The sequence below is a fragment of a genome, unplaced genomic scaffold (assembly GCF_019419815.1).
Source record: "Pyrus x bretschneideri cultivar Hongxiangsu unplaced genomic scaffold, Pyrus_bretschneideri_v1 Contig21, whole genome shotgun sequence".
Taxonomy (NCBI): Eukaryota; Viridiplantae; Streptophyta; class Magnoliopsida; order Rosales; family Rosaceae; genus Pyrus; species Pyrus x bretschneideri.
Genome location: NW_025999513.1, coordinates 4,259,628 through 4,286,869, shown reverse-complemented (window position 1 = coordinate 4,286,869; position 27,242 = coordinate 4,259,628). Strand labels below are relative to the sequence as shown.

The window sequence follows — 27,242 nt, the reverse complement described above, 5'->3', positions numbered from 1 at the left end:
TGAGTTTGGACGTTGTTTGCTGAATTGTTTACTTTTGAAGTGACGGGATGAATGACGTAGGCCTAATGCGAAAAGTTTGAGGAGAATAACTATTAGCCGCAGTCCAAGATTCCAAGACTGGCACTCCAAACCGTTTACACCTCGTTGGTTATTTGTGAAAGTATGTTATGGTTCAAAACTTCAAAGTAAATTACAGTTGTGCATGTTGATTAGTTACATACACTCCACAACTCTTCAGAAAAGACTGTATTGTGCATATCGATTAGTTACTCACACTATACAACTATCCAAAAATGACCGTATTAGAGAGAGAAAACCGTTTGATCTGTAGTTTCGTTCGATTTAGAATACAAAAGAAATTTTTTTAAAATGCACTAATCAACTTCATCAAACCTATTAACATGATTTATACCACTCACAAAATGCCAACCTAAAAGCACCACATTGTTGTTAAACCTCTACTCTTCTAAGCAACAAATTTTACATACAAATATGGGTACTATAAAAGTGCAGGCATTCTTCTGATTCATAGTAAATAGAATGTAGTTGATGTGATAAGGTTCAAATTAATCTCGTCTTTTAGTGACGATAAAACGCTTCACAGTGATGCCAATACCATTCACTTAACATGGTTCAAGAACCACTCCAACAAGTCTTGATTAGCCTCCTCGGCAACCTTACAAGCTGCTTCATCATCACGTCTTACCTCGTGTTCCACTTTCAGGAAAATCTTCACACGGCTATCTCCAATTCCATAAAACCAACAGTCGTTCCAAATGCATAACGCAAAACATTGAAGAAACATAGCGGCATTAAGAAGGTAGAATATCCAAGCATGTCTATGGCACCTGAAGAATAATTTGTGTGCAATGCAGGAAGGCACTGAGTCCATTGATGTGTGCTGGAAGCGTGTTCGAGCTTTGAGACAACAACTTGCTGCTGTTGGTGAAACAATTTCCTATCAAGACATGGTCATCGTCATTAATTTTAAAAGGGTTGGCCATTGAATATAACTTCTTCCAATCTCACATTCGTGCAAGACCAATTCGTATCGCTCTTATTGAGCTGAGAGATTTATTACTTGAAGAAGAAAATGATCTTGACACTGCTTCTATGTTCACTGCTATGATGACTCAGAAATCTGCTTGTCCAAATGTTAAGGATAGTACTTCTGGTTCACAACTTTCTGGTTTCTCGCACGGTCGTGGTCATTTGAATCGGAATTGGGGTTCAAACTGGAACGTGAACGTGGACGTGGTCATTTGAATCGTGGATGAGGATGGAGAGAGAGGATGGAAGGGGAAACGATGAAGAATGTAGGAAACCAAAACTAGGAAAGAAAAACCAAATTTGAGCTATCTTCCGTGCACATTTCTTCCAGTTCCACCAACATTCGTTTACCTCTGCTCATCCCTCTTTTCTCCTTTGTACTTCCCCTCGTTCCTAACAAAAAGTGAAAACTACAACTAAAACCAAAATGGCTATCAAGTATCGGAAACAAAATTATGACGTTTATAAAACTCTCATTTTTGGTGGCGGCATAACCCATAGGGCATCTCCAACTAGTACTTCATTTATACACCAAAGTGGTGTTGTGGGTTCTTCCGGGTTACACGGAGGAGACCGGCAGTTCAAACTACGAAAGTTTACAAACAAATACTAGTACATAAAACTCCGGAGGCATTGTTTAATAAAACTCCAGAGGAACTGTTTTACCACTACCAATAGAAAGCAGCTGATAAGATAAGGAAAACCGCTACAGTGATGATGCCAGTCACTTGACATGGTTCAAGAACCACTCTAACAAGTCTTGATGAGCCTCCTCGGCAGCTTTACAAGCTGCTTTGTCTTCAACATTGTACCTCACCGTCCATCCATGTGCCACTTTCGGGAATATCTTAACATGGCCCTTAACCTGTGATTCCACAAAACCAACAATCGTTTCAACAAACTTCAAAAGTTTAGTACCACAAGCTACCGCAGTGGTGAACCCTAATGTGAAGGGGGTGTTTCTGGTGTTGTCCTATCATTTCTTCAAAAAGAACAAAAATAAAATGTTTTTGAATTTCATACAAAACGGTATATGACCGTGATTGGAAATTAAATTAGAATCTAAGCGTAGCATATAAGCTCTCTGGCACCCTTCCCTTACAAGTCGTTTTTGCAAGGGCAGGTTACCTATAACTGTAAGCCATGCACAATTATATTTCACAATGTGATAGACAAAGTTCGTCGGGCATCTCAAGTTGAGGAATGTCCGTGATAAGAATAAACAAACTATCAAAGGCACAAAGTATTGAAGACTGGTCAGATGAACGACATTCCTACCTCAGGTTTTGCAGTTAAAACCTCTTCAAACTGCTTCACGACTTCAGGCAGACACATTGATCAATCTCAGCTCAAAGTATAGAAATAGGAACCTTAACCTATGAAAGTAATAACAGGAATAGATCATAAAGTGAGTGTGCGACTAATTTTTTGTGCTAATAATGGTATCTTAAAGAGATATTTCCTGAATATTAATACCGATATCTTACCCTTGAAATCATCCACTGTGACTACTGCAGGATGACACAGAGCAGCAGCTTGAATTAACGGGTGCTTTGCAAGTTCAACCACAACCTTGGCTGAAAACAGCGCAAATTTTTCAATGTCGACCAAACAAGAGTGATAAGTAAAACATCGCCTAACATTATCCAAATGTCTAAATGAGAAACTTTTCTGTTGCTCTATTTCAGTGCAACAAAAATGAAATGGAGCAACAAAGATCTTAACGAGAAAGGAAAGTGAAGTCACCTCCCCAACAGAAGCCTGCAGCACCGATTGCAGAAACACCTTTACTTTTTAAAGGTTCAAGAACTGGCTTTGCAGCCTCAAATCCCTTGTCCTATCAATCCCAAAACAAGATTCAGAAGCTAACAATACTTGAACATATCGAAATTGCAGAAATTTTTTGATAGCACCCCAATGCCTGGGACTCGTAATTTAACCATTGTCACAAAAGGTGGAATCAGCCTAGTAGGCTAGTAGTGAACAACCATAAAAAGTTTTAACACAATAACATTCATGGGACTGCCCAGCTGAACCCACACACATAAGCATCTAAAATTGCATACAGAGACTTGTAAAAGTACTTCGATCGTTAAAGAAACAAAAGAGAGATGCATAAAAGTATACATAATAGCAAAAGAGCCAACCGGATGATGATCAATTTTCCAAACATCAAATGGTCTATTGGCATCTTCAGGTGCATAAGGGTCTTTGTAAAAAAAATCGGGGACGACAACGACGAACCCAGCAGCTGCTACTTTGTCAGCAAGCTTCCTTCACACTGGAAGGCAGGTGGCATTAGTTAAAGGAAACAAGATATTATGGAAACAACGACCTATACGGTGATATTCAACACTGTTGTTCTGTGATGAAAATATCTGATATCGGTAACTGTAACTGGCAAGTGAAGTTTTATCCTTGTAAAGATCATAGAGTGAACAATCTAAATTGCTCATCAAATTTAAGCAGCAAGTGTAACTGATGAGCCCGAGTCAATATCTGAAAGCGAAAAGTCATCATACCTCAATTTTGGAGCTTCAAATCCTGAATGACAAAGCAAACATTCAACATGACAAAGCAGTAATACAAAACACACACTTTCTTCACAGAATTGAACATCACATAAGCTACAGTATCAAGACGTTACCATGAATGTCAGAGACGAGGAGAACGGCAAGGTTGGAGTGATGGGAGCCAGTGACATAGGAGTCGAGACTGCCGAGGTTTTCGACATGGCCGGTGCCGCTGGAGGGGTTCAGGGTCAGAGGGTTTGAGCAGCACTGAGAGCTTGCCATGATGTCTGAATTCACACTCTTTGTTGGTGTTTGATTGAGCTACTACTAATAGACTAGTACGTAGTACGGTAATACCACATACTATGTCAACCACTTTTTAGGGTTGAATTTATGATTTGTTTTGAAATGACGGGATGAATGCGTAAGCCTGATGCGAAAAGTCCAAGACTCCAAGACTGGCACTCGAAACCCAGCAAGTGAAAGTATGTTATGTGAGTTGAGCGACCAGTCAACTGACTTGTATTGTGCACGTCCATCAGATACTCATATCTAATAAGTATCCAGATAAGACTGTATTAGAGATAGTATTTATAATATTCGTAAAATTATTGATATTTTTGTTGAAATATCTGAAAAATCAAATATCAATATGGAAAGAGGTGAAATGCAAACTTTACCTTGTATCAACGAGATATACAAAAATCAATGAAAATAGACTATATTTACCAATTTATTACAAAAGTTTTGTCAAAACCCATTGCAGTTTTTGAACCTTTACAAAAAAAAATTGAGAATTTTTTCTCTAATTTTGACTAACTTTGAATGAGTTGATGCAAACCCCCGTTGCAAATTTCTATAATTTTCGTCGAAGACAACTAATATTCTATAATTTGCATATCGACATTTCCACCTACATCGATATTCTAAATACTGCTTGGAGAAAAACGCTTAATGTGTGGTTCTGTTCGGATGATTGGATTTGAATAACAAAAAAAATATTTTTTTTTGGTAATACTGTCCACACACTCATTTTTACCTCTCACAACACTCCTCATAATTTTTTGTCATCAAATCGAATGAATTGAAGAAGATCAATGATAAAAACTTAACAATAATGTGCGAGAAGTAAAAAAAAAAAAAGTGTGAATAGCACTCTTTTTCTTTTATGATGCACCACTCAAATTCATCAAACTTATTTGCATAAATTATAACACTCACCAAATGTCAAACCTAAAAGTACCCACTGTTCCAAGCAACAAATTTTACGTACAAATAATGGTACTATAAAATAGTAGACATTATGAATAATAAGAGCACTTCCACCCGTAAAAAGCCTCTTGAGCAATAGTAGACATTATTCTTATTAATCCCCCAAGTGAACTTGTTCAAATACATCTCCATCCTAAATTGAATAGCCAAGAAATTTGTATTAAAATATTATTAATATTTTTTTATAAATAATAAAAAATCATTTATTTTAATTTTAGATAGGATTTTAACCAATCTCGTCACTCCATGTATTTTTATCTGAAAGTACAATTTTTATAGATAGATTTTCAAATAGATTTTTAACCAATGTCGTAGTGCCAAGTGTCATGATTCTATCAGAATTTTGTGAATAAATTTCCACTAAGATTTTTAACCAATCTCGTCGTGTTACTTGTCACTATCCGTTTAGAACCTTTGAAAATAAATTTCAATAAGATTTTTAATCAATCACAGCATGCCACGTGGCAAGCAAGGAGATTGTTCGATCTCGAGGAGGGTGAAAATGCGGTGTTCGAAATAGAAGAGAAAGAGGATGAAGAATGTAGAAGCGGGAGAGTCTCACATTCTCGTCGTGTCATGCAAGTTGTGGGTGAGATCCCCCAAACCCAGGCGTTCCACAAACCTCAATAGAAAGAGGGAACATCGAGGTAAGGACCTTTTAGATGATTATTTTATCCCAAACAATGCATGCCTTAATGCGTATTTTAGACGTCGTTTTACAATGCAATGAAATTTGTTAACAAAATCATGATCCATATTTTGTGCAAAAGAAGAATGCTTTTCATGTTATGGGCCTCATTCCTGAGCAAAAAATTACTATTGCAAAAGAAGGATTTTTATTTTATTTTATTTTATATTTTTATGTATTATTTTAATAATTTTTATTAACTTAATTAATTTGGACAGTTGGATTATAAAAAAAAATTAAAATCCAACAGGTCATACTTTGACACGTAGCCAATGGTAACATTTCTTATTTTTGTTTTCATAATTTTTGTTTAATCGAGAAAACCTAGACCGTTGATTGGAAATCAAACGGTCCAGATTGTGCCACGTCATCTAGCTGTTAGGGTTAGATTTCAATTTTTTTAACCATTAAAAATTCAACAACCCAGAAAAATAGCTGTTGGAAATCCAATGGCCTACCATGTGCCAAGTAACCCTTTATCCGGACTCATTAGTGCGCTTGTAAGCAGGCCTCATGCATTGCAGCGGCGTCAGAGAAGTGCGCCCACTCGTGGGTGTTTATAAGCGCCTGGTGCAAAAAAAAAAAAAAAAAAATCTAACATAGCTGACATCAACCTTATGTCAAATGGCTTAGGAGTTGGGCTTATCGATTTTTGCCTAGGTGAACAATTGGGCTTTCCGGGAGCTTAGCGGATTACAAAGGGTTGGAGGAGCTTTGGGGGTGGGGAGTGGATTTAATCCACTCTCTCCTAGGGAAGGGTTGGAAGTGCTCTAAATAGAATACAGTTGATATGACAAGGTTTAAATTATTCTTGTCTTTCCTTGACAATAAGACGCTTCATAATGATGACGATACCATTCACATGACATCGTTCAAGAACCATTCTAACAAATCTTACCTTGAGGCCCACCGACTCCACCCGTGTTCCACTTTCGGGAAAATCTCCACATGTCTTTTAATCTGGAATTCCTTATAACCAATAGTCATATTCTAATGACATTTTAGCCAAAATGGTCCCTAAGATTTACATAACTCCTTATTTTCGTCTCTAAGATTTGAAATCAATAAAAGTGGTTCCTATTTTTGTCCACCATCAATCATTTTGATCATTCCTTGAAAAATTATGTTAAATAAGGACCAAACCTGTAAGGATATCCATGATTCATTTCAACAAATACATAAAAATCATTTGAGAGTTTTTTGAATTGAATTTAGGCGTTGGGCCTTGCTAAGGCCTTTAAAATTAATTTGGTTTTCTTATTGAGTACTTAAGTTTAACATAGATGAACAGTAAGTAGCCAAAGTTAAAAGTATTTTTGAAGTGCCATGTTTGGGCGGCAAGATCATCCTTGTTCACACTAAAAGAGGGATTTGTAGTCCCTTTTTTTTCTTTAACAGAGAAATCACTTTTCAATGCAAAATTGTAGATACAAGATGATCAAAGCTCAAGTATCCAAGTGGAAAACTCACCATCTAACAAAATCACATCAACAACTTAGGCCAGAACTAAGAACATACTTTAGAAGAAAGAGGCACAATGAAGAGATTGAAGAAAGGACACTCAACCCAACATACAAAACGACTTCTAAAAGCTCTGCAACGTACTTTTCACATATTCCTTTTGTGGTTCAAACATTCCCTTGTATTTACAGCTTTGCTACTTCCTTTGTAGTATTGATTTCCTGTATTAAATTTTACTTCTCAAAACACTCCATGTACTTGGCATAACTTATCCAAATAGGTTGAAACTTTGCCTAATCGCTTGTATTTATCATTTACTTTCAAGTTATTACTTTTCATGCAATTTATTTTTATTTTGGCTAACACTTTACGAGAATTTACAAGCTCTTTACTTTCAACTTTTTACTTATTTTTGTTTCACTTTGCTTTATCTCTTTAATCTTTCACAAAGATTGCAAACTGGCTTGGACCGTTTCTGATCAGTTTGCGGTCAGTGTTTTGGCATTCAACAACGAAAAATATAAAGTCCTTGTCTTCAAGGCATGGAAAAGAACCTAATATGGATTTAACCCCTCCATTAAACAATCTTTTCTAAGAGACTCAGTTTACTTGCACATCAACAAATGACCTGTAAACATCTAAACTAATTAAACAACCTGTTGGACTTGACCAGTAATGGCATGCTTGACAATAACTAACTTTGCAAGAAAGCCTAAGAGCCTATTCAAGGTTTTGTCAAGACACCTTCAATTAACTTAGTGTTTGCAACCCGCAAGAAGAGTTGTGTGGGGATCTTGCAACCTAACAAGAGTGTTTCCATGAAGGATATTTCCTATCCAACACGGTCCTCTCCAGATCTTTTGGTGAGGATCCTGAGGATTTGTGAATCGTGTCCATTTATTGTACATCGTGCGGTCAGTTTTTGTCAAAATTGTTTATGTTATTTTTAAATTAAAATATTTAAAATGATTTTTGACTGCATGATATACGATGAACGAACATGATTTACGGATTCTCGGGATCCTCACAAAGAGGATACGGCAATGATCTAGACTCATTTCCTACCTCATATTTTGCAGTTAAAGTGTCCTCAAATTGTTGCACGACTTCAGGTGGGGACATATTTGTTAGCATGCATCTTCTATTGAAAACCAAGTGACAGCTCAACAAGTTAATTAGTGTAAAAATGATTAGTTAGGTAATTATCGATAATAGTGATTAGTAATTTGTGTATATAAATAAATATGTTTTCAAGTTTTTAATTTTCAAACTGCACTCTCTACTGCACACATTTCTTGTGGTTCCACCAACATTCTTTTACATTTGTTCATCCCTCTTTTCTCTTTTGTATTTCCCTTCTGTTCCAAACCAAAATGTGAAAACTGTTATCATGTATCGGAAACAAAATTATCAAGTTTATAAAACTCTCTTTTTTGGTTTTTTTTTGGGGGGGGGGGGGGGGTGGGGGGGGGTGTGGGCAGCACAACCTATAGGGCATCTCCAACTAGTACTATACTTACATGACACCCAAATGGTGATGGGGGTCACTACGGGTTACATGGAGGAGACCGGTCCAGAACCTTCAGTTCAAACTATTGCATGAGTCAATGTATAGGAAAAGGGAATGTAAATATTACAGTCATTTTTTAGGAAGGTAATATTAGTGTCCTTTATTGTTTCCTTATGTAATAAGGATTGTATGTACTTATATTTAGAATTATGGCATACATGGAAATTAAGCAGTAAAATTCTATTTGGCATCGAAACCTTGTTGATGTAACCTTGACTGGAAAACAATTTATGTATCGTGCCACTACTGCAAGGGCTATGATTGCTGCCCTGTCGTGGGTCTTGTGTCCCTGCCGTGTTTCTTTTTTTTGCTATTTGCAGGAAATTGTCACGCTGCTGTGTGTGTCGTGAATCAAGATGGCCAATGTCGAAGAAAACTCACGGCTGAAGTTGGAGGGGGTCTACGTACAACCACCAACAATTTAGTTGTGAGCCATGTTGTGATACATATTGATGCTTCAAACGTACCGAATACCGTAAAGCTCAATGGATCAAATTACCCTATTTGGTCCAAAATATTGGAGATGCATATTGCTGGGTGTGGTAAGAAAGGGTTCGTGATAGGGAATATAAGGAGCCCAAGCAAGAAAATGCTGAGTATGAAGCTTGGGAAATTGGGAATGCAATTGTGAAATGGTGGTTGATTAATTCCATGGATTCTACCATCATGGGTTTTTTCATCCATCTTCGTACTGCTAAAGAAGTGTGGGAAGAAGTTGCTAGGACATATTATGATGGTTCTGATATCTCTTAGATTTATGAGTTGAAGGTAAAATCGTTTCGACTCCATCAAGAAGGGCGTCTTATTGTTATGTACTATGCCGATCTCAAGGCAGTATGGCAAGAACTGGATCAAAGAAGACCGATTAAGATGGAGTTTGCTCTTGATTTGAAGACACGTCGAGAAGAGATCCAATTGGACCGAGTGTATGCCTTTTTGGCGGGACTTGATGATGTATTTGATAAGGTACGTAGTGATATTCCTACCATCTGTCGAGGAGGTGTTTTCTGTGATTAGGCGTGAAGCCTAACATCATGCTACCATGATGGGAGGAAATGGTGTCAGCAGCCAAGGGAGAGCCTTGACATCGACGGTAGCCATAGTGCCTCGGCCATTCCCTACTGGGCGCCCATTTGCATCACTTTCATCAACAACTTCTCTTCCTTTTACTCCAGAAAATAAAGATGATTTAAAGTGTACTTTCTGCGATCAAACCCATCATACTGAGGATAACTGTATTAAAAAACATGGAGTCCCCGAGTGGTTTCCGGAATTAAAGAAAAAGTTACGTGCCAAAGAGCGTGCTGCTAATGGAGCAAGTGGTCGTCATTGTCTTTATATAGTTGTTGGGAGAAAGAATCGTCATATTTTGGAAACTGCTCGTGCCTTGCTTATTAGTATGTTCATCCCTAAACGTTTTTGGCTTGAAGATGTTACATATGCCGTGTATATGATTAACTGTATGCCATCTTGGGTTGTGGATTTCCGTACACTTCTCCAAGTCTTAACCGAACATGTTCCCATAGTATCTACCAATACTTTAACTCCTCATGTGTTTGGATGTGTCGCATCTGTTCATATCCACAAGATTCATCGTAGCAAATTGGATTCGTGTGCCATTCGATGTGGTTTTGTTCAGTTTACCTCTCAACAAAAAGGGTACAAGTGTTATCATCCTGAAACTCGCCATATGTATGTGACCATAGATGTTACTTTTTCTGAATCCGAGTATTTTTATTCTTCTACCCCGTCATATTCAGATCACCAGGGGGAGAACACTAGTGGTGATCAGAATGATCTTGGATGGTTAGAGATACCAGAAAGTGTGATATGTAGTTCAGGGGCTTGCATGTGTTGACGATAATGAAAATCAAGGGAATTGGCAAGAAGTTGCCGAGATAATGAACCAACCACCTCAGCTGTTGTCTGTCAAGATAGGTGTAGCAGTTCGACAAGACTCTACCGAGATAAGTAGAGAAGATCAGCGAAAGTCTGCCGAGACAGGTATAACAGATCGTTAAAGTCCTGCCGATCTAAGTCCAACTGCCCAACAACTAGTTGTTGCCGAACCAAGTGCAATAGGGGAAAGAGTGTTATTTGTTGAACCTACATTACCCTCTCTCTCTCTAGCTCGCTACCCAATGTGTCTTCTTTGAATATCCCTAAGGTAAGTACAACGGATAATCATGTAACTAATCCAAATAATGTTGTAAGTACATATAAGTTGCCACTAAGGTAAAATCATGGTGTTCCACATGACAGGTTTTTTCCTAAAGGAAAAATGAAGTATCCAATAGCAAATTATGTGTCATGCAAGAACCTTGCACCGGAACGTCAAGCATGGGTGAATAATGTGGAAGCAATTCAAGTACCAACCCGAGTTGAGGAGGCATTGAAGGATCCAAAATGGGTTGATGCAATGGATGAAGAAATGATGGCACTACATAAGAATGATACATGGGAAGTAATCAAACTATCGAAGGGGAAAAGGCCGGTCGGATGTAGATGGGTCTTTACAATTAAATACAAGGCCGACAGATCAATAGACAGGTATAAAGCAAGGTTAGTGGCAAAAGGTTATACTCAAACATATGGTGTTGATTACCAGGAAACATTTTCTTTAGTAGCAAAGATGAATACAATATGGGTTCTTATTTCAATAGCTGCAAATTTGAATTGGCCACTGAAACAATTTGATGTTAAAAATGTTTTTCTTCATGGGCATTTGGAAGAAGAAGTGTATATGGATTTTCCTCTAGGTATAATGCCGAAGGGAAAACCTGAGTACGTAGGTTGCAAAAGTCGCTTTATGGACTTAAGCAATCACCTCATGCATGGTTTGGTAGATTTACTCAAGTTATGAGAAGGAATGGATGTTATCAAGGTCACTCCGACCATACATTGTTTGTAAAACGGAGATGCAGTAAAGTGACAACCTTAATTATTTATGTGGATGATATGATAATAACAGGTGATGATTCGGAAGAGATGATGAAGCTGGAAGCAAGTCTTGCCGCCAAGTTCAAGATGAAGAATTTGGGAGACAAAATATTTTCTTGGAGTAGAAGTGGCTAGTTCATCTTGAGGTATTTTCTTGTCTCAACGTAAATATATTATGGATTTATTAAAAGAGACAGGCATGCTGGGATGTAAACCAGTGGACACTCCTATTGTAAAGAAGCATTATTTAGGAATTGATCCAGATCAAGAACCGGTTGACAAAGGTAGATATTAGAGACTGGTAGGGAGACTAATTTATTTGTCATGCACTCGTCCGGATATTGCCTATGCAGAAAGTATGGTGAGTCAGTTTATGCACTCGCCGAGTGTGGAGCATATGGCGGCAGTTATGAGGATTCTTGTGTATTTAAAGTCTGCTCCTGGAAAAGGAATTCTGTATAAGCCTCATGGACACATGAGGATTGAGGGGTTTACTGATGCTGATTGGGCAGGTGATGTGACTGATAGGCGTTCTATGTCTGGATATTTTACATTCGTTGGCGGAGCAAGAAACAGAAGGTGGTGTCTCGATCTTTTGCCGAGGCCGAATACAGGGGCATGGTGCATGGTGTGTGTGAGATTCTTTGGCTACGGAAGTTGCTTTAGAGTCTCAGATTTAAACAAGAAGAGGCAATGAAATTGTATTGTGACAAGTCGGCAAGAGAGAGGGTAGAGAATCCAGTACAACATGATAGGACTAAGTATGTTGAGGTTGATCGACATTTCATTAAAGAAAAGCTTGAGAAGATTGTTTCAATACCGTTTCTGAACTCGGAAGAACAACTTGCACATGTTCTTACTCATGCCGTGTGTAGTAGAGTTTTTGATGACTCACCTATCAAGTTGGGCATGTGGGATATCTATGCACCAACTTGAGAGGGGAGTATTGCGTGAGTCAATGTATAGGAAAAGGGAATGTAAATATTGTGTAAATATTAGTCATGTTTTAGGAAGGAAATATTAGTGTCCCTTATTGTTTCCTTATGTAATAAGAATTGTACGCACTTATATTCAGAATTATGGAATACATGAAAATTAAGCCGTAAAATTCTATTACAAAACTTTAAAAACAAATACGAACATAAAACTCCAGAGGCATTATTTATCCATTACTAATAGACAGCAGCTGTTAAGGAAAACCACTTCAACAAATCTTGATGAGGCCACTCACTTGACATGGTTCAAGAACCACTTCAACAAATCTTGATGAGCCTCCTCGGCAGATTTACAAGCTGCTTCGTCTTCAACACTGTACCTCACCGTCCACCCATGCGACACTTTCGGGAATATTTTCACATGGCTCTTAACCTATGATTCCACAAAACCAACAATCGTTTCAACAAATTTCAAAAGTTTACCACTACAAGCTACCACAGTGGTGAATCCCAATGTGAAGGGGGGTGTTTTTGGTGTTGTCCTATCATTTCTTCAAAGTTCGTACAAAACGGTATATGACCCTGATTGGAAATTAAAACAGAATATCTTATCGTAGCATATAAGCTCTCTGGCCCCCTTCCCTTACAAGTCGTTTTTGTAAGGGCAAGTTACCTATAACTATAAGCCATGCACAATTATATTCATAATATGATAGAAAAAGTTCGCCACACATCCCAAGTTGAGGAATGTCGACGATTAGAATAAACAAACTAACAAAGCCACAAAAGTATTGAAGACTGTTCGGATGAAGGAGATTCCTACCTCAGGTTTTGTAGTTAAAACCTCTTCAAACTGTCTCACAACTTCAGGCGGAGACATCCGATCAATCTCAGCTCCAAGTATAGAAATAGGAACCTTAACCTCTGAAAGTAAGTCCAGGAATAGATCATAAAGTGAGTGTGAGACTAATTTTTTGTTCCAATAATGGTGTAGATATTTCCTGAATATTAGTACAGGTATCTTACCCTTGATATCATCCACAGTGACTAATGACGGATGACACAGAACAGCAGCTTGAATTAAAGCGTGCTTTGAAAGTTCAACCACAACCTTGGCTGAAAACAGCGCAAATAGTTCAATGTCAACCGAAACAATATTTTCCATATTGGTTGAACTACTGAAACAAGAGTGATAAGTAAAAACATTGCCTAAACATTATCCAAATGTCTAAACGAGAAACATTTTTGTTACACTCAAAAAGCAACAAATTAAATATATATATAAGGAAAAATGAAATAGAGCAACTAAGATGTTAACAAGAAATGAACGTGAACTCACCCCCCCAACAGAAGCCTGCAGCACCAATTGCAGAAACACCTTTACTTTTTAAAGCTTCAAGAACTGGCTTTGCATCCTCAAATCCCTTGTCCTATCAATCCCAAAACAAGCTTCAGAAGCTAACAATACTTGAACATATCCAAACTGCAGAAAAACTTTTATAACACCCCAATGCCAGGGACTCGTAATTTAACCATTGTCACAAAAGGTGGGAATCAGCCTAGTAGTGAACAACCATAAAAAGTTTTAACATAACAACAGTCTTCATGCGACTCCCAAGCTGAACCCACACACATAAGCATATAAAATATTTTTTAAACTCAAGAATTGCATAGGGAGACTTGTAAAAGTACTTTGATCGTTAAAGAAACAAAACAGATATGCATAAAAGTAGACACAATAACAAAAGAACCAACCGGTCCATGATCCTTTATCCAAACAGAAACAGGTCTGTTGGCATCTTCAGGCGCATAAGGGTCTTTGTTAAGGAAGTCGGGAACCACAACGAAGAACCCAGCAGCTGCAACTTTGTCAGCAAGCTTCCTTCACAATGGAAGGCAGGTGGCATTAGTTATAGTGTACAGGATATTATGGAAACACTGAACAACATGAAAATATCTGAAGTCGGTAACTGGCACATGAAATTTTATCCTTCTATAAATTATAGAGTGAATAATCTAAAAATACAGGTATAGATCTTCAAACCGTCATGAAAGGTTATTGTAAAGTCAGAGGATCCGACAATTGTTATACGATATCTGATACTGATAGACAATCCGAAACTATTGGTTGTGACTATCTTTCAAAAATAAGTCATAGATATAGAATCATAGATTACAGACCTACTGTAACTTTGTTTTTTTTTTTTTTTTCTTCCTTAACGATTGTACAATTTCCAGTAAAGTGGTCATCAAATTTAAGCAGCAAGTGTAAATATCCAAGCGAGAAGTCATCATACCTCAAGTTTGGAGCTTCAAATCCTGAATGACAAAGCAAACATTCAACATTACAAAGCAGTTATACAAAACACACACTTTCATCACAGAAATGAACATCACATAAGCTAGATTATCAAGACTTTGTCAGAATTGGAGGGGAAAAAAATCCAAAAATTCAAAGGGGAAAGGAAAATGTCATAAATTCGGACACCAATCAACAAATATAGCCTAAAAATGAATACCCATTAAACCAAAAACCCATATAAAAATAGACAACAAGGGAACAAACCCATGTCGTAGAACGAAGAAAAGAGAGGTTTTATAAGTGGTGGGAAAGTTACCAAAAACGTCAGAGATGAGAAGAACAGCAAGGTTGGAATCAAGGGAGCCAGTCACATAGGAGTCGAGACCGCCGAGGGTTTCGACATGGCCGGTGCCGCTGGAGGGGTTGAGGGTCGGAGGGTTTGAGCAGCACTCAGGGCTTGCCATGATTTCTTTCCTTATCACTCTTTGAGCTAGGACGGCGGAGACTATATTTAAATATAAAAAATTATTAAATAGTACAGTACTATCACGTCATCAATGACGATAAGGTGAACTGTTTTTTTTTTTTTTTTTGTTTTTTTTTTTGGGGGGTTGAACTTTCAACTTGTTTTAAAAAATTACAAATTAAATAAAAAGAAAATATCACCCGTCCATTCCTATCTTCCATTTACATTCCAAACAATTAAATTTCGTGAATATTTCTGCAAAAAATTATCAATTCTTTTTTGTTTTGATTGATTCTCATTGAATTTCAAGTACGTGTGGGACTTTTTTATATTTTATTTTTATTGAATTCTTTATTTTTGTAATGACTGAATAACGTAAGCCTAATTCGATTTAGATTTTTTTTTAATTTTTTATTTTTATGATGCACTAATCAACTTCATCAAACTTATTAGCTTAAATTATACCACTCGCCAAATGCCAAGCCTAAAAGCACGTTCTCAAACCTCTACCCTTCCAAGCAATGAATTTTACATACAAATACCGGTACTATAAAAAGTGTTGGCATTATTCTGATTCATAGTAATAGAACGTTGTTGATACGATAAAGTTTAAATAATTCTTGTCTTTCAGAAACAATAAAATGTTTCACAATGATAACAATACCAGTCACTCGACATGGTTCAAGAGCCACTCCAACAAGTCTTGATGGTCCTCTTCGGCAGTCTTACAAGCTGCTTTGTCTTCAACATCTTACTTCGTGTTCCACTTTCGGAAAATTCTTCACATGGCTTTCAATCTGCGATTTCATAAAACGAACAGTCATTCCAATTATGTAATGCGAAACATTGAAGAAAGAAGGTAAAATATGTAAGCACATATTGATGATTGAATTATTATTTAAGTGTCGATTCACGTGTTTATTTCTTATTAACGACACATCATTTAGTTTCTCTTTTTCTCCTTTGTACTTCCCCTATGTTCCCAACCAAAGTTTGAAAACTGGTTATTAGGTGCAGGAAACAAAATCATGAAGTTTATAAAGCTCTCTTTTTTGGTGGGGGGCATAACCCATTGGGCATCTCCAACTAGTACTATACTTACATGACACCAAAAATGGTGTTGGAGGTTCTTCCGGGTTACATGGAGGAGGCCGGTCGAGGACCGTCAGTTCAAACTACACAACTTTACAATCAAACACTAGTTCATAGAACTCCAGAGGCATTATTTAACCACTACCAATAGAAAGCAGCTGATAGGATAAGGAAATCCACTACAGTGATGATGTCACTCCCTTGACATGGTTCATGAGCCACTCCAACAAGTCTTGATGAGCCTCCTCGGCAGATTTACAAGCTGCTTCGTCTTCAACATTGTATCTCACCGTCCACCCGTGTGGCACTTTCGGGAATATCTTCACACGGCTCTTAACCTGTGATTCCACAAAACCAACCATCTTTTCAACAAATTTCAAAAGTTTGCCACTACAAGCTACCACTGTGGTGAACCCTAATGTGAAGGGGGTGTGTGCTCCTGGTGTTGTCCTATCATTTCTTCACAGAGAACAAAATTAAAATGTTTTTGAAGTTCATATAAAATGGTGTACGACTGTGATTGAAGTTCATAACATATAAGCTCTCTGGCACCCTTCCCTTACAAAGTTACAAGTCATTTTTGTAAGGGCAAGTTACCTATAACTACAAGCCAAGCACAATTATATTTCATTATGGCATCTCAAGTTGAGGAATGTCCGTGACTAGAATAAACAAACTAACAAAAGCACAAGTACTGAAGACTGTTCGGATGAAAGATATATTCCTACCTCAGATTTTGCAGTTAAAACCTCTTCAAACTGTTTCACAACTTCAGGTGGAGATATCTGATCAAACTCAGCTCCAAGTATAGAAATAGGAACCTTAACCTCTGAAAGTAGTTCCAGGAATGGTCGAGTGTAAGACTAACTTTTTGTTCCAATAATGGTGTCTAAGTAGATATTTCCTGAATATTAATACAGATATCTTACCCTTTATATCATCCACAGTGACAAATGTAGGATGACACAGAACAGCAGCTTGAATTAAAGCGCGCTTTGCAAGTTCAACCACAACCTTGGCTGAAAACAGTGCAAATAGTTCAATGTCGACCGAAACAATATTTTCCATATTGGTTGAGCTATTGAAACAAGAGTGATAAGTAAAACACTGCCTAAACATTAGCCAAATGTCTAAGCGATAAGTAAAACACTGCCTAAACATTAGCCAAAAGTCCAAACGAGAAACATTTTTGTTACACTGAAAAAGCAACAAATAACCCACAAAGTAAATGGATTATGGAGATAAGGAAAAATAAAATAGAGCAACCAAGATGTTAACAGGAAAGGAAAGTGAACTCACCTCCCCAACAGAAGCCTGCAGCACCGATTGAAGAAACGCCTTTTCTTTTTAAAGCTTCAAGAACTAGCTTTGCATCCTCAAATCCCTTGTCCTATCAATCCAAAAACATGATTCAGAAGCTGACAATACTTGAACATACCCAAATTGCAGAGAAAGTTTTATAACACCCCAATGCTAGGGACTCGTAACTTAACCATTGTCACAAAAGGTGGAATCAGCCTAGTAGTGAACAACCATAAAAAGTTTTGACATAAATAATCATGGGATTGCCAAGCTGAACCCGCACAGATAAGCATCTAAAATATTTTAGTAAACTCAAGAATTGCATAGGGAGACTTGTAAAAGTACTTCGATCATTAAAGAAACAAAACAGATATGCATAAAAGTAGACATAAGAACAAAAGAACCAACCGGTCTATGATCTTTTATCCAAACAGGAAGAGGTCTATTGGCATCTTCAGGTGCATAAGGGTCTTTGTTAAAGAAGTCGGGAACCACAACGAAGAACCCAGCAGCTGCTACTTTATCAGCAAGCTTCCTTCAAAATGGAAGGCAGGTGGCATTAGTTAAAGGGTATACAATATTGTGGAAACACAGAAACTACAAAGTGATGCCACAGTTTTGTTCTTCGATGAAAATAGCTGATGTCGGTAACCAGCATGTGAAATTTTATCGTTCTATAGATTATAGAGTGAACAACCTAAAAATACAGTTATAGATCTTCAAATTATCATAAAACGTCATTGTATAGGCAGGGGATCGGACAATATCTCATACTGATATACAATCCGAAACTATTGGTTGTAACTATCTTTCAAAATTAAGTTAGATATAGATATAGAATCATATAGATTATAGACCTACTGTAACTTTTTTTTCCTTCCTTAATAATTGTAAAATTTCAAGTAAATTATTCATCACATTTAACCAGCGACTGTAACTAATGTCCCCAAGTCAATATCCGAAAGCGAAAAGGGACAGCATAAAACGTTCGGATTCAAGTAAAAGCGATTCGTAAAATTCATCTAGCACATTATCCACTGCAAATAAAATTAGCAGTCGAAAGACCAATAAAGAGAGTAGTCAACTAGTCATCATACCTCAAGTTTGGAGCTTCAAATCCTGCATGACAAAGCAAACATTTAACACTACAAAGCAGTTATACAAGACACAAACTTTCATCACAGAAATGAACATCGCATAACCTAGAATATCAAGACTTAATCAGAAAAGGAGGAAAGAAAATCCAAAAATTCAATAGGAATGGAAAATATCATAAATTTAGGAAACCCATCAACAAACACAGCCTAAAAATGAATACCCATTAAACCAAAAACCCATAAAAATAACACAATAAGGAAAGAAACCCATGTCGTTGAACGAAAAAGGAGAGGTTTTTGAAGTGGTGGGAAAGTTACCAAAAACGTCAGAGACGAGGAGAAGGGCAAGTTTGGAGTGAGGGGAGCCAGTGACATAGGAGTCGAGACCGCCGAGGTTTTCGACATGGCCGGTGCCGCTGGAGGGGTTCAGGGTCGGAGGGTTTGAGCAGCACTCGGAGCTTGACATTCTTTCTTCCCCTGTGTAGCAAAATAACGTAAAAAACCGGGCAATCAGAGAAGCAGTTCCAAACCCGCCAAAATTGGGTTCTTTTTTTCTTTTACAGAGCCCAGTTCTCACAAGGCTAAAAGCGACTGGCCCAACCCGCCAAAAATATAACCGTCCTCACTACGTCGCCGTTTATACAGAAATTCCGTGCCGGTCGCAAATGGAATCCCAAACATAAACCACCATGCACGAAAACGAACAAAAATAAATATAATTTAAAAAATAAAAATAAAATAAAAATCTATCTTCGACCGGCCTTGTCTGATACGCTATCCCATCAAAATTCAACATCCTCAGTGATTTTTTCTAGCGTGAAGGTTTTTGTAGGGTTTCTCCTTAGCCCCCACAAAACCCAACATCTGGAAACTGCAAAAACATGGGTTCTTTGGGAAATGGGAGAGAGAGACCAAATGGAGAAAAAGGAGCAGAGAAGGAGGAGGAGGAGGAGCCGATATTAATGGAGCAGACGCAGAGGTTCTGTATGTTTCCTGTTCGGTACAAGCAAGTCTGGGAGATGTACAAGAAGGCCTTGGCCAGTTTCTGGACTGGTAAGTGGTAACTTCTTCGTTTTTACCTCTTTAAAGTTTAATCATTTTTTGAAAACCAGGGAAAATACTCTAAATATTTGTTGTGAATTGTGGTGTTTTCTTGCTTATCTGTGTGTTTTCTGAAGTGGGTTTCTGTTAATTTTTCAAAGTTCAGTTTTTGGACTGGTAACTTGTTCATATTTCCCTCTTTTAATCCTCCTTGTAAGAAACAACAAAGGTTCCCATATTTTCTTTTGAATTTTGGTTTTTTCATGCTTTTCTGTATGTGTTTTGAAGTGGGTATTTCTTTATTTTCTTCAAGTTCATTACTTTTTGTTTTTGTATCTGTGCAATGTTAGTGTTTTTCCCTTTGTCTTTGTTGGAATTTAAAAGAAATATGAGGTGGGGTTTTTTAATTCTTTTATTTTGGTTCCAAAATTCAGCTGTGTAATTACTTGGAAGATATTGTTACTGTTGGTTCATGAAAGTAGTATCTTCTTTTCCTTAAATGGATCCGCAAGAATATTAGTTAAAAATTATAGTCATGGCGTCTGCATTGTCTCTCTTAAGGGGAACAAATTTGGGATTTTCTTGTGCTTTGGGAAATAAATTATTTATCCTTTATTCTCTCTCTTAAGTTTATTGTACATTACTTGTTTTTGAATTGTTACATGAAGAAGAAATTATCAAACTGTATGAAAATCCAACAAAATCGGAACATTTTCGAACGCAAACCCTTTGGGGGCTGCGAATTTCAACTGCAATATGATGTCTGAAGGCATATTGATATGTCAAATACATGTATAAGTGGGTAGCATTGCCTCTGATTTACTTGGTTTGTGTTTGTGGTAAATAGCACTAGCATATAGTGTCTTACTCTGGAGAATTCTGAGTCTACAATCTCGAGCATATAAGTTCTTCACCTTCTACCGGACAGCTCTAGTCGTTGGCGGGTGTAGAATGTGGGCATAAGGCATTTATTTCAGCAACTTGATTCCTTATGTTTAATAAGAACCTTGTTCTAACCTTCACGCATGGCATGGAAACTGTGTTTGTATTTATCCACAACAATGTAGTTTTTTAACAACAACCCTCCTTGCACAATTAGTCTGATATATATCAAGCTCAGACTTGCAAGCTAAGCTTTTACAACAATTACCACCACAACTAATCTTTCTAATCTATTGACAAGTGTCAAACATTTAACAAGGGTCCCTTGAGCTAGTAGAATTATACTCATACGCACTAATTTGTTTATACCTTTTCTGGTATCCTATCAATGTTATACTGTTGAGTAGATGTTCCGTTTTTTTTTTTTTTTTTTTTTTTTTTTGCCATGGTATATGTTCTAATGACATGTTAATTGGCTTACAGCTGAGGAGGTTGATCTCTCCCATGATATACAGCAGTGGGACACTTTGTCTGACTCTGAAAGACACTTTATAAGCCATGTCCTTGCATTTTTTGCTGCATCTGATGGGATTGTTTTGGAGAATTTGGCTGCAAGATTTCTAACTGATGTTCAGATTCCAGAGGTGATTTCTTTTCTCTGGTCTGTTCTTTAGATAAGATGCGAAGAGTGTTTGAAGTTCCCAAGACCTAAGTTTCAACTTTTCATCTCCTTAGTTTCACCCCCTAAGATTCAGATATTTAGTTTTTTTTTTTTTTTTTCTCCTGGTTGACTTACTAACATCAAGGTTTCTCATTCTTCACAGGCTCGGGCATTCTATGGATTTCAACTTGCAATGGAGAATATCCATTCAGGGTAGAGCTTAAAACATAGTTTCTCTGGTTTCCTTAGTTGTAATGTATATGGCCACCTGTCTAAGGAATTTTCTCCTTGTTCCTATTTAAATACTGTCTACCATCAGAGATGTACAGCTGCTTTTGGAGACATACATCAAGGATTCTACGGAGAAGCATAGATTGTTCAATGCAATTGAAAGCATTCCTTGTGTGTCTAAGAAGGCTAAGTGGGCTTTGGATTGGATACACAGGTACTCATGCTTTCCTATGAGTGAATATAATATCGCCAATAAGGGAGATAGTACGTTTTGACAATTTTGTATGGTTGGACATGTTTGTGAATGATATATGCGATCACAAGCAGTAGTATATGAGCATTAATTTGTACAACTCAGGTACTTGAATTTTTAATATAGAAGTCCTCTGGTCCTTTCAAAGATTAAATGTTTAGATTTTGTTTGAGAAGAGAACAGATTGTTTAGATGCGTAGGATGGCCATTTATGTCAAACTTCGGTATTGGACATCTGCAGTAATTTTGAACTTCCTTCTGTGTGAAATTATACGTAATGACTGTCAGTTCAACCTTCAAGTGTGTATGGTATTGGAAAGGGGAGTGGGTTTTTAACATTCACTTGGTCTTTCCAAAGAGGAGGTTTATGCGTATAGGGAAAACGGGAGTGGCTCTTTAACCATCTATCATTCAGTTTCTAACAAAACGAAGAGCTCCTTCAGTAGTCTATGCTGTATCATATGTTGATATCACAAGATTCAAACTTAGTACCATCTGCTTCACTCTGCAAATTAGAAGGCGCCTTTCTATACCCTGTCTGCTTGTTCTCATCAAGCTTCATGTGTAGCTTGTACATAATCTTTGTTTGATTAGAAGCATGTTAATGCTCCATAAACCAATTTCTTATTCTGCATGATGTGCAGTTCCAATTCATTTGCGGAGAGACTTGTTGCTTTTGCGTGTGTCGAAGGAATCTTTTTCTCTGGAAGGTAATTTGGGCTTGCATTATATATGCTTAAGTTTATATGTTTAATTGATACTTTTCGTTATGAGGCTTGTAGGATCTTTTCTTTTGTTTTCATCACCCTTTTCTCTCTTGTTTTTTACTTTATTGTTCATTCTTAGCTTCTGTGCCATATTCTGGCTTAAAAAGAGGGGACTAATGCCCGGGTTGACATTCTCAAACGAGCTTATATCTAGAGATGAGGGTCTTCACTGTGATTTTGCTTGCCTTTTGTACAGGTAATATCTATTTTCTTTCTGGTTCCCAAAATTGAGCTTCCTGTGTTGCTAGGCACAAGATAATAGTTATATGGTGTTGTTTTCACCTTCTTAGAACTCAGTGGTTTATTACTTTTAGTCCTTGCAGAATCCGGGAATTGGAGAAACTTGGGTAAAAAAGAGAGATTTAAAATTCTTTTCCATTCTCGATATGCAAATGACAGAATCTATATTTGTTTTGTTATTAGTTTGTTGCAGAAGCAACTAAATTGGGAAAAAGTTCATGGAATTATAAATGAAGCTGTTGAGATTGAGACTGAATTTGTTTGTGAGGCCCTCCCATGTGCATTGATTGGCATGAACTCAGATCTTATGAGCCAGTACATAAAATATGTTGCTGATCGACTCTTGGTAAGTATCTCTCTGATGATGTCTTCCTCGTTTTTCATTTCTTTAATTCCTAGATGATAGGGGAGTTGCGTTTAACTTGTATAAGTATTCTCCGCGTTAGTATCAATATTCATATAGTAGAATGTTTCTTCTTTCCAGGTTGCGTTAGGTTGTCAGAGGAAGTACAATGTCAAAAATCCTTTTGACTGGATGGAGTTTATTTCTTTGCAGTGAGTATTTCTGAGAATGTGGTTTTGCTTTGCCTGCTTTAGTCAATTCATGGAACTGGTTGACGGATAAATGATCTTGATCTCGTTTGCTTGATTCTGCAGAGGAAAGACGAACTTTTTCGAGAGAAGGGTCGGTGACTATCAAAAAGCATCTGTTATGTCAGGCCTCCAAGATGGTGGCAAAAATTTCGTCTTCAAGTTGGACGCCGACTTCTAGTTCACCAAATTTGTTGCAGCCTGCAACTTCCACCAGCATTGTACTGACTCTTATCTGAAACTAACTAAAATTTTGTTACTATTCTTTGTGGTAGCAATTTGTATATTGTATTTCGAGGTAGTCATAGTCACCGACACGTGATATTATGTATTGATGAGTAGATGTACGTGGGTTTCAGTGGACTCATATACATCAACGATCAAAAACCCGGCCTCGTGGGATCAATCCTAGTATTATTCATATATTCATTCTGTTAACTTAGGTGGTTGTCATTATCAATAAAGAATTTTTTGTTTCTATAATTTAATTTTTATTATTTATCATAATTTGGAATGTGCATAATATCATCATTGTGTTTGAAAAATGGTACATGCTTCAGCTGCTTTTCATCAGTGCTTCTGATTATTAGCCTTCTGACTATGGCATGGGCGCACCCTTTTCCCAATTTTGCTTTAAATCATACATGTACTTTTTATTTCTCTGCGTACACCAACATTTTTTCCAATTTAGTTTAAGATTTTGCTCGGGATGGCGTCACACACGTAAGTGACTTTCAGCTATTGATTCAGTCTGTTATCTTTAAAGGTTTTTGATATTGATAGATGATGTCACAATTTATTGCCCCATTAATTTAAAGCAAGCGATTAGCTAATATCCAAAAGCATATTTCCTCATTAAGGGTTTTCCTTAACCAACTCCAATGGGGAGTTGTCAATTCCTAAAATTTGGCATGCAAAAGACAAATTATGAATTGACAAATTGTTTTTCTTCTCCAACCTTTTAGCGCTGAATTGAGCAATTTAGCTATATTACGTGTCAACAAGTGTTTTAGCATTATTTTATATTTTATTAAATTTTTTTTTCTTTAGGTTATCTTTATTTATACTAGTATTTATCTACATATTTTTTTAGAAAATAAGAAGGAGAGAGAGAACGTGGGGGGGGGGTGTGGGAGATTTTTGTTTATGGTTTTTTTTTTTTAATTTTAAATATTAGAGATATTTTAACATCACCCGTAGGTGAGATTTCAATAAAAAACAATAAAATTTGGACCTTTCAAATTACATTATTGCCCATCATTTTTTTTGTGTGATAGAAGATTAAGTTGTCTTTTCACCCTCTTTTGGTTAACAAATAAAGTTTCATTAATTAGTAGAGATTTACAAAATATAAGTAAAACAATCCAAATTTCCGACAAAGTTTGATGGACTTATGAGCTAAATACTTTTAATTATTATTTTAGCCTCTTGATATAAATTGGGATCATTTGATCATATTCATCACTATTAAATTTGATCACATTTGATATCATCCGTTAGATGTTTCTAAGAATTAAGACAAAAATAAAAATGAACACTGATGTTGCGATTGTTGTGATTAAAATTATTAATTAAGAATATAGTTGTGTAAACATAAAGTAAAATCCCAATAGAAGATCAAACCCTCATCTGCTTCACAAGAAAACCCATCAAAACTAGTATAAATAGTAGAAATCCTCACTCGCAATGGGATAACCCAACGAAGTGAATAACACGTTTTGGATAAAAAAAAAAAAAAAAAAAAGCCATTGTCTCTCCTTTTTAAGTAGGATTTTCTCTCCTCTTATTCCAATCTCCTTCATTCTCTTCTCTCATACTTTATTTTTTGTATGTCTCTATAAAAAATTAATATAAGATTTTAACGTGACTTAACCGTAACCGTTCAAGTCTGAAAGAAGAAAAGGAAAGAGAGATTAAATGAGAGAATTATCATCATATCGTGTCAATTCTAGGCGTCCTTGTCAATTGGTTTTTTGGCATCAAATGGGTTGGGTTGGACAAATACTTCGTTGCTATATCTTAAATTTGGGACTTGGCATCTCCCATTGGAGATGGTGTAAGGATGTTGATATTTTGGAAACATGCTAATTTCATCTTAATGCTATTATGTGCAAGCTCGTTCACCACTAGTGTTCGTCACTGCCTTTTCATGGTAGAGGAGGATAAGGCACATCATCATCTACCAACCAACAAAGCTAATAATGCTCCCAATTTGTCCTTTTGGACCTATCTCCATGTCACAACTTGCACTTGATGGATAATAACTTACCTTGTTTCACTTATTATGTGATGTATGAAAAATAAATATATATTATTTACTTGAGAACTGGTTTTTTGGCTATCCACGAGAGTGTGTATATCAATTTTTTTCTTTTATTTCTCACATCACGCGATACTTTTCTAATTCACATATCACGTGACCAAAACAAGTTTCACAAACATATTGAGACAAAAATATATATTATCGGTTGTATGCTTGAAGGACATGGAAAAACTTAGTAAGAGATTATGATCACGTCATTCGTATAACAACTCTCGTAAAAGTAAAGCTTTGTATTTTCATTCTACATCTCCCAAATTGTATGAATCGAATTTAGAGCTGCCCTAGCGACTCAATCTTCCCAATATCTCTCTCGTGGCACAAGATATGTGTCAAAGCTTTTATTGGACAAGTACTTACTTCTTGACGACGTAACGAACATTAATTAGTTACAAGATAGAATTTGTGGAAGGAGCATAGTGTCTTTATTCTCTTAGTTTGGTGTGCGCTTGAGGTGACCACAAGCACTAAGATTAGGTACCAAAACTCCACCACCTTCACCACCCTTTCTTATTATTTTAGTATTATCCAAATTTCCTAGTAATTATTACTATTAGGTGCCCCATCAATTTAGAGAGAAGGTTATGCTTTTCTCAATTTTAAATTTGCATCTCAATAGTTTAGTTTGATTTATGTTTTGCTTGCCTTGGCCGCCTTGATTTTTGGTGCCAAGCAACCATCTTTTGAGCACAACTGGATCATTTTGTATGGTCTATTAAAAAGATGACAACAATGCTTACTAATTAAAAAGATGACAACAATTTTAATCTTATGCACTAATTTCTTCGACACTAATCTCCTTAATTTTATAGTTTCAAAGTAAGTGTGGTCATCTATCATCGGTCTTATCTTAACGGTGGAAGAAGACGAACGTTTGTGTTTTATTTCTTTACCCATATTGCTGGATTAAAATCAAACAGTAAGTTAGTATAATTTTTTTAAACGGTAAAGTTCAGGAGAACGAGACTGATTGGTTCTTCAATCCCTTGTAAATTACATCATCTTCCAAATAAAATGTGGGTTTGTCAACCATATCCTCTCCCACTCTACCAACTTCAAATCATATCATAACAACTTTGAACTTGATGTGGTTTCTTAGAGATGACTGGACCAATTCACCTAACTCACTTTCTTCTATGTCATATCTAATCTATCCCAATGTTTTACAATTAATTGGCTCACAAACTCCGAAATTGAGTTTAAAGCCTTTTTAGTGTGACAAATACCAACAAATTGATAGGAAATATCATGTTTTGTCCTGTAGTATTATCTTAAGGCTGTCCCTAATAAGATTATGTGTGCGTTATAAATTTCTTTCGACTCCCACGAGCAACTTTCCTACCAACAAATTGATAGGAAAAATGTTGTTTTCCACGACAAGTTTTGGGAATGTCATATCACAACATCATCATATCACAATGTCTATTATCTTAAACCATACCCTAATGTCATATCACAACACCGTTATCACTAAAATCAAATACAAGTTATTTCTTAATGTATAACCAATCTATTATTCAACCATTGATCTCTCATTCATTATGTGAATTCTTCATGGTATTCATAAT

At 36.6% G+C, this 27,242-nt stretch overlaps 3 protein-coding genes and 1 pseudogene across 4 annotated transcripts; 1 reads left to right on the top strand and 3 right to left on the bottom strand.

Moving 5' to 3' along the window:
* Window positions 1-1,494: 1,494 nt before the first annotated feature.
* Window positions 1,495-3,946, bottom strand: LOC103932099 (annotated as a pseudogene).
* Window positions 3,947-12,540: 8,594 nt separating this feature from the next.
* LOC103932100 (endo-1,3;1,4-beta-D-glucanase) lies at window positions 12,541-15,210 on the bottom strand. 2 transcript variants are annotated; one of them, XM_009341650.3, is made up of 7 exons: window positions 15,048-15,210; window positions 14,727-14,748; window positions 14,185-14,311; window positions 13,769-13,859; window positions 13,456-13,545; window positions 13,253-13,353; window positions 12,541-12,862 (listed from the first exon to the last, which is right to left on the bottom strand). In XM_009341650.3, exons 1-7 carry the CDS (start codon window positions 15,193-15,195, stop codon window positions 12,722-12,724), a joined length of 720 nt encoding a protein of 239 aa, XP_009339925.2. In that variant the 5' UTR covers window positions 15,196-15,210; the 3' UTR covers window positions 12,541-12,721. The 2 variants fall into 2 exon arrangements, with proteins under 2 accessions (XP_009339925.2, XP_009339924.2); XM_009341649.3 differs by having other exon boundaries at window positions 13,253-13,545.
* Window positions 15,211-16,209: 999 nt separating this feature from the next.
* Window positions 16,210-19,277, bottom strand: LOC125477369 (endo-1,3;1,4-beta-D-glucanase-like). Its single transcript, XM_048584390.1, has 7 exons — window positions 19,007-19,277; window positions 18,689-18,710; window positions 18,000-18,126; window positions 17,589-17,679; window positions 17,219-17,308; window positions 17,018-17,118; window positions 16,210-16,627 (listed from the first exon to the last, which is right to left on the bottom strand). The coding sequence occupies exons 1-7, from the start codon at window positions 19,152-19,154 to the stop codon at window positions 16,469-16,471; spliced, it is 738 nt and encodes a 245-aa protein (XP_048440347.1). The 5' UTR covers window positions 19,155-19,277; the 3' UTR covers window positions 16,210-16,468.
* A 132-nt stretch (window positions 19,278-19,409) lies between these two features.
* LOC125477368 (ribonucleoside-diphosphate reductase small chain A-like) lies at window positions 19,410-23,861 on the top strand. Its single transcript, XM_048584389.1, has 9 exons — window positions 19,410-19,741; window positions 21,095-21,255; window positions 21,436-21,485; window positions 21,592-21,717; window positions 22,401-22,466; window positions 22,603-22,719; window positions 22,947-23,109; window positions 23,248-23,318; window positions 23,421-23,861. Exons 1-9 carry the CDS (start codon window positions 19,570-19,572, stop codon window positions 23,533-23,535), a joined length of 1,041 nt encoding a protein of 346 aa, XP_048440346.1. The 5' UTR covers window positions 19,410-19,569; the 3' UTR covers window positions 23,536-23,861.
* The last annotated feature ends 3,381 nt before the right edge of the window (window positions 23,862-27,242 follow it).

What these genes read in the sequence shown, in the direction of transcription:
- LOC103932100 (XM_009341649.3), bottom strand. Translation starts at nt 15,195, where the DNA reads ATGGCAAGCCCTGAGTGCTGCTCAAACCCTCCGACCCTCAACCCCTCC. An exon ending in GGATAAAGGATCATGGACCG is followed by an intron (nt 13,860 to 14,184) that starts GTTGGTTCTTTT and finishes TGGGATTGATAG; the next exon opens with GACAAGGGATTTGAGGATGC. An exon ending in TTTTAACTACAAAACCTGAG is followed by an intron (nt 12,863 to 13,252) that starts GTAGGAATCTCC and finishes GTGGAATCATAG; the next exon opens with GTTAAGAGCCATGTGAAAAT.
- LOC125477369 (XM_048584390.1), bottom strand. Translation starts at nt 19,154, where the DNA reads ATGTCAAGCTCCGAGTGCTGCTCAAACCCTCCGACCCTGAACCCCTCC. An exon ending in TTTGAAGCTCCAAACTTGAG is followed by an intron (nt 18,127 to 18,688) that starts GTATGATGACTA and finishes TCCATTTTGAAG; the next exon opens with GAAGCTTGCTGATAAAGTAG. An exon ending in GGATAAAAGATCATAGACCG is followed by an intron (nt 17,680 to 17,999) that starts GTTGGTTCTTTT and finishes TTGGATTGATAG; the next exon opens with GACAAGGGATTTGAGGATGC.
- LOC125477368 (XM_048584389.1), top strand. Translation starts at nt 19,570, where the DNA reads ATGGGTTCTTTGGGAAATGGGAGAGAGAGACCAAATGGAGAAAAAGGA. An exon ending in ATGGAGAATATCCATTCAGG is followed by an intron (nt 21,486 to 21,591) that starts GTAGAGCTTAAA and finishes GTCTACCATCAG; the next exon opens with AGATGTACAGCTGCTTTTGG. An exon ending in GCTTTGGATTGGATACACAG is followed by an intron (nt 21,718 to 22,400) that starts GTACTCATGCTT and finishes CATGATGTGCAG; the next exon opens with TTCCAATTCATTTGCGGAGA.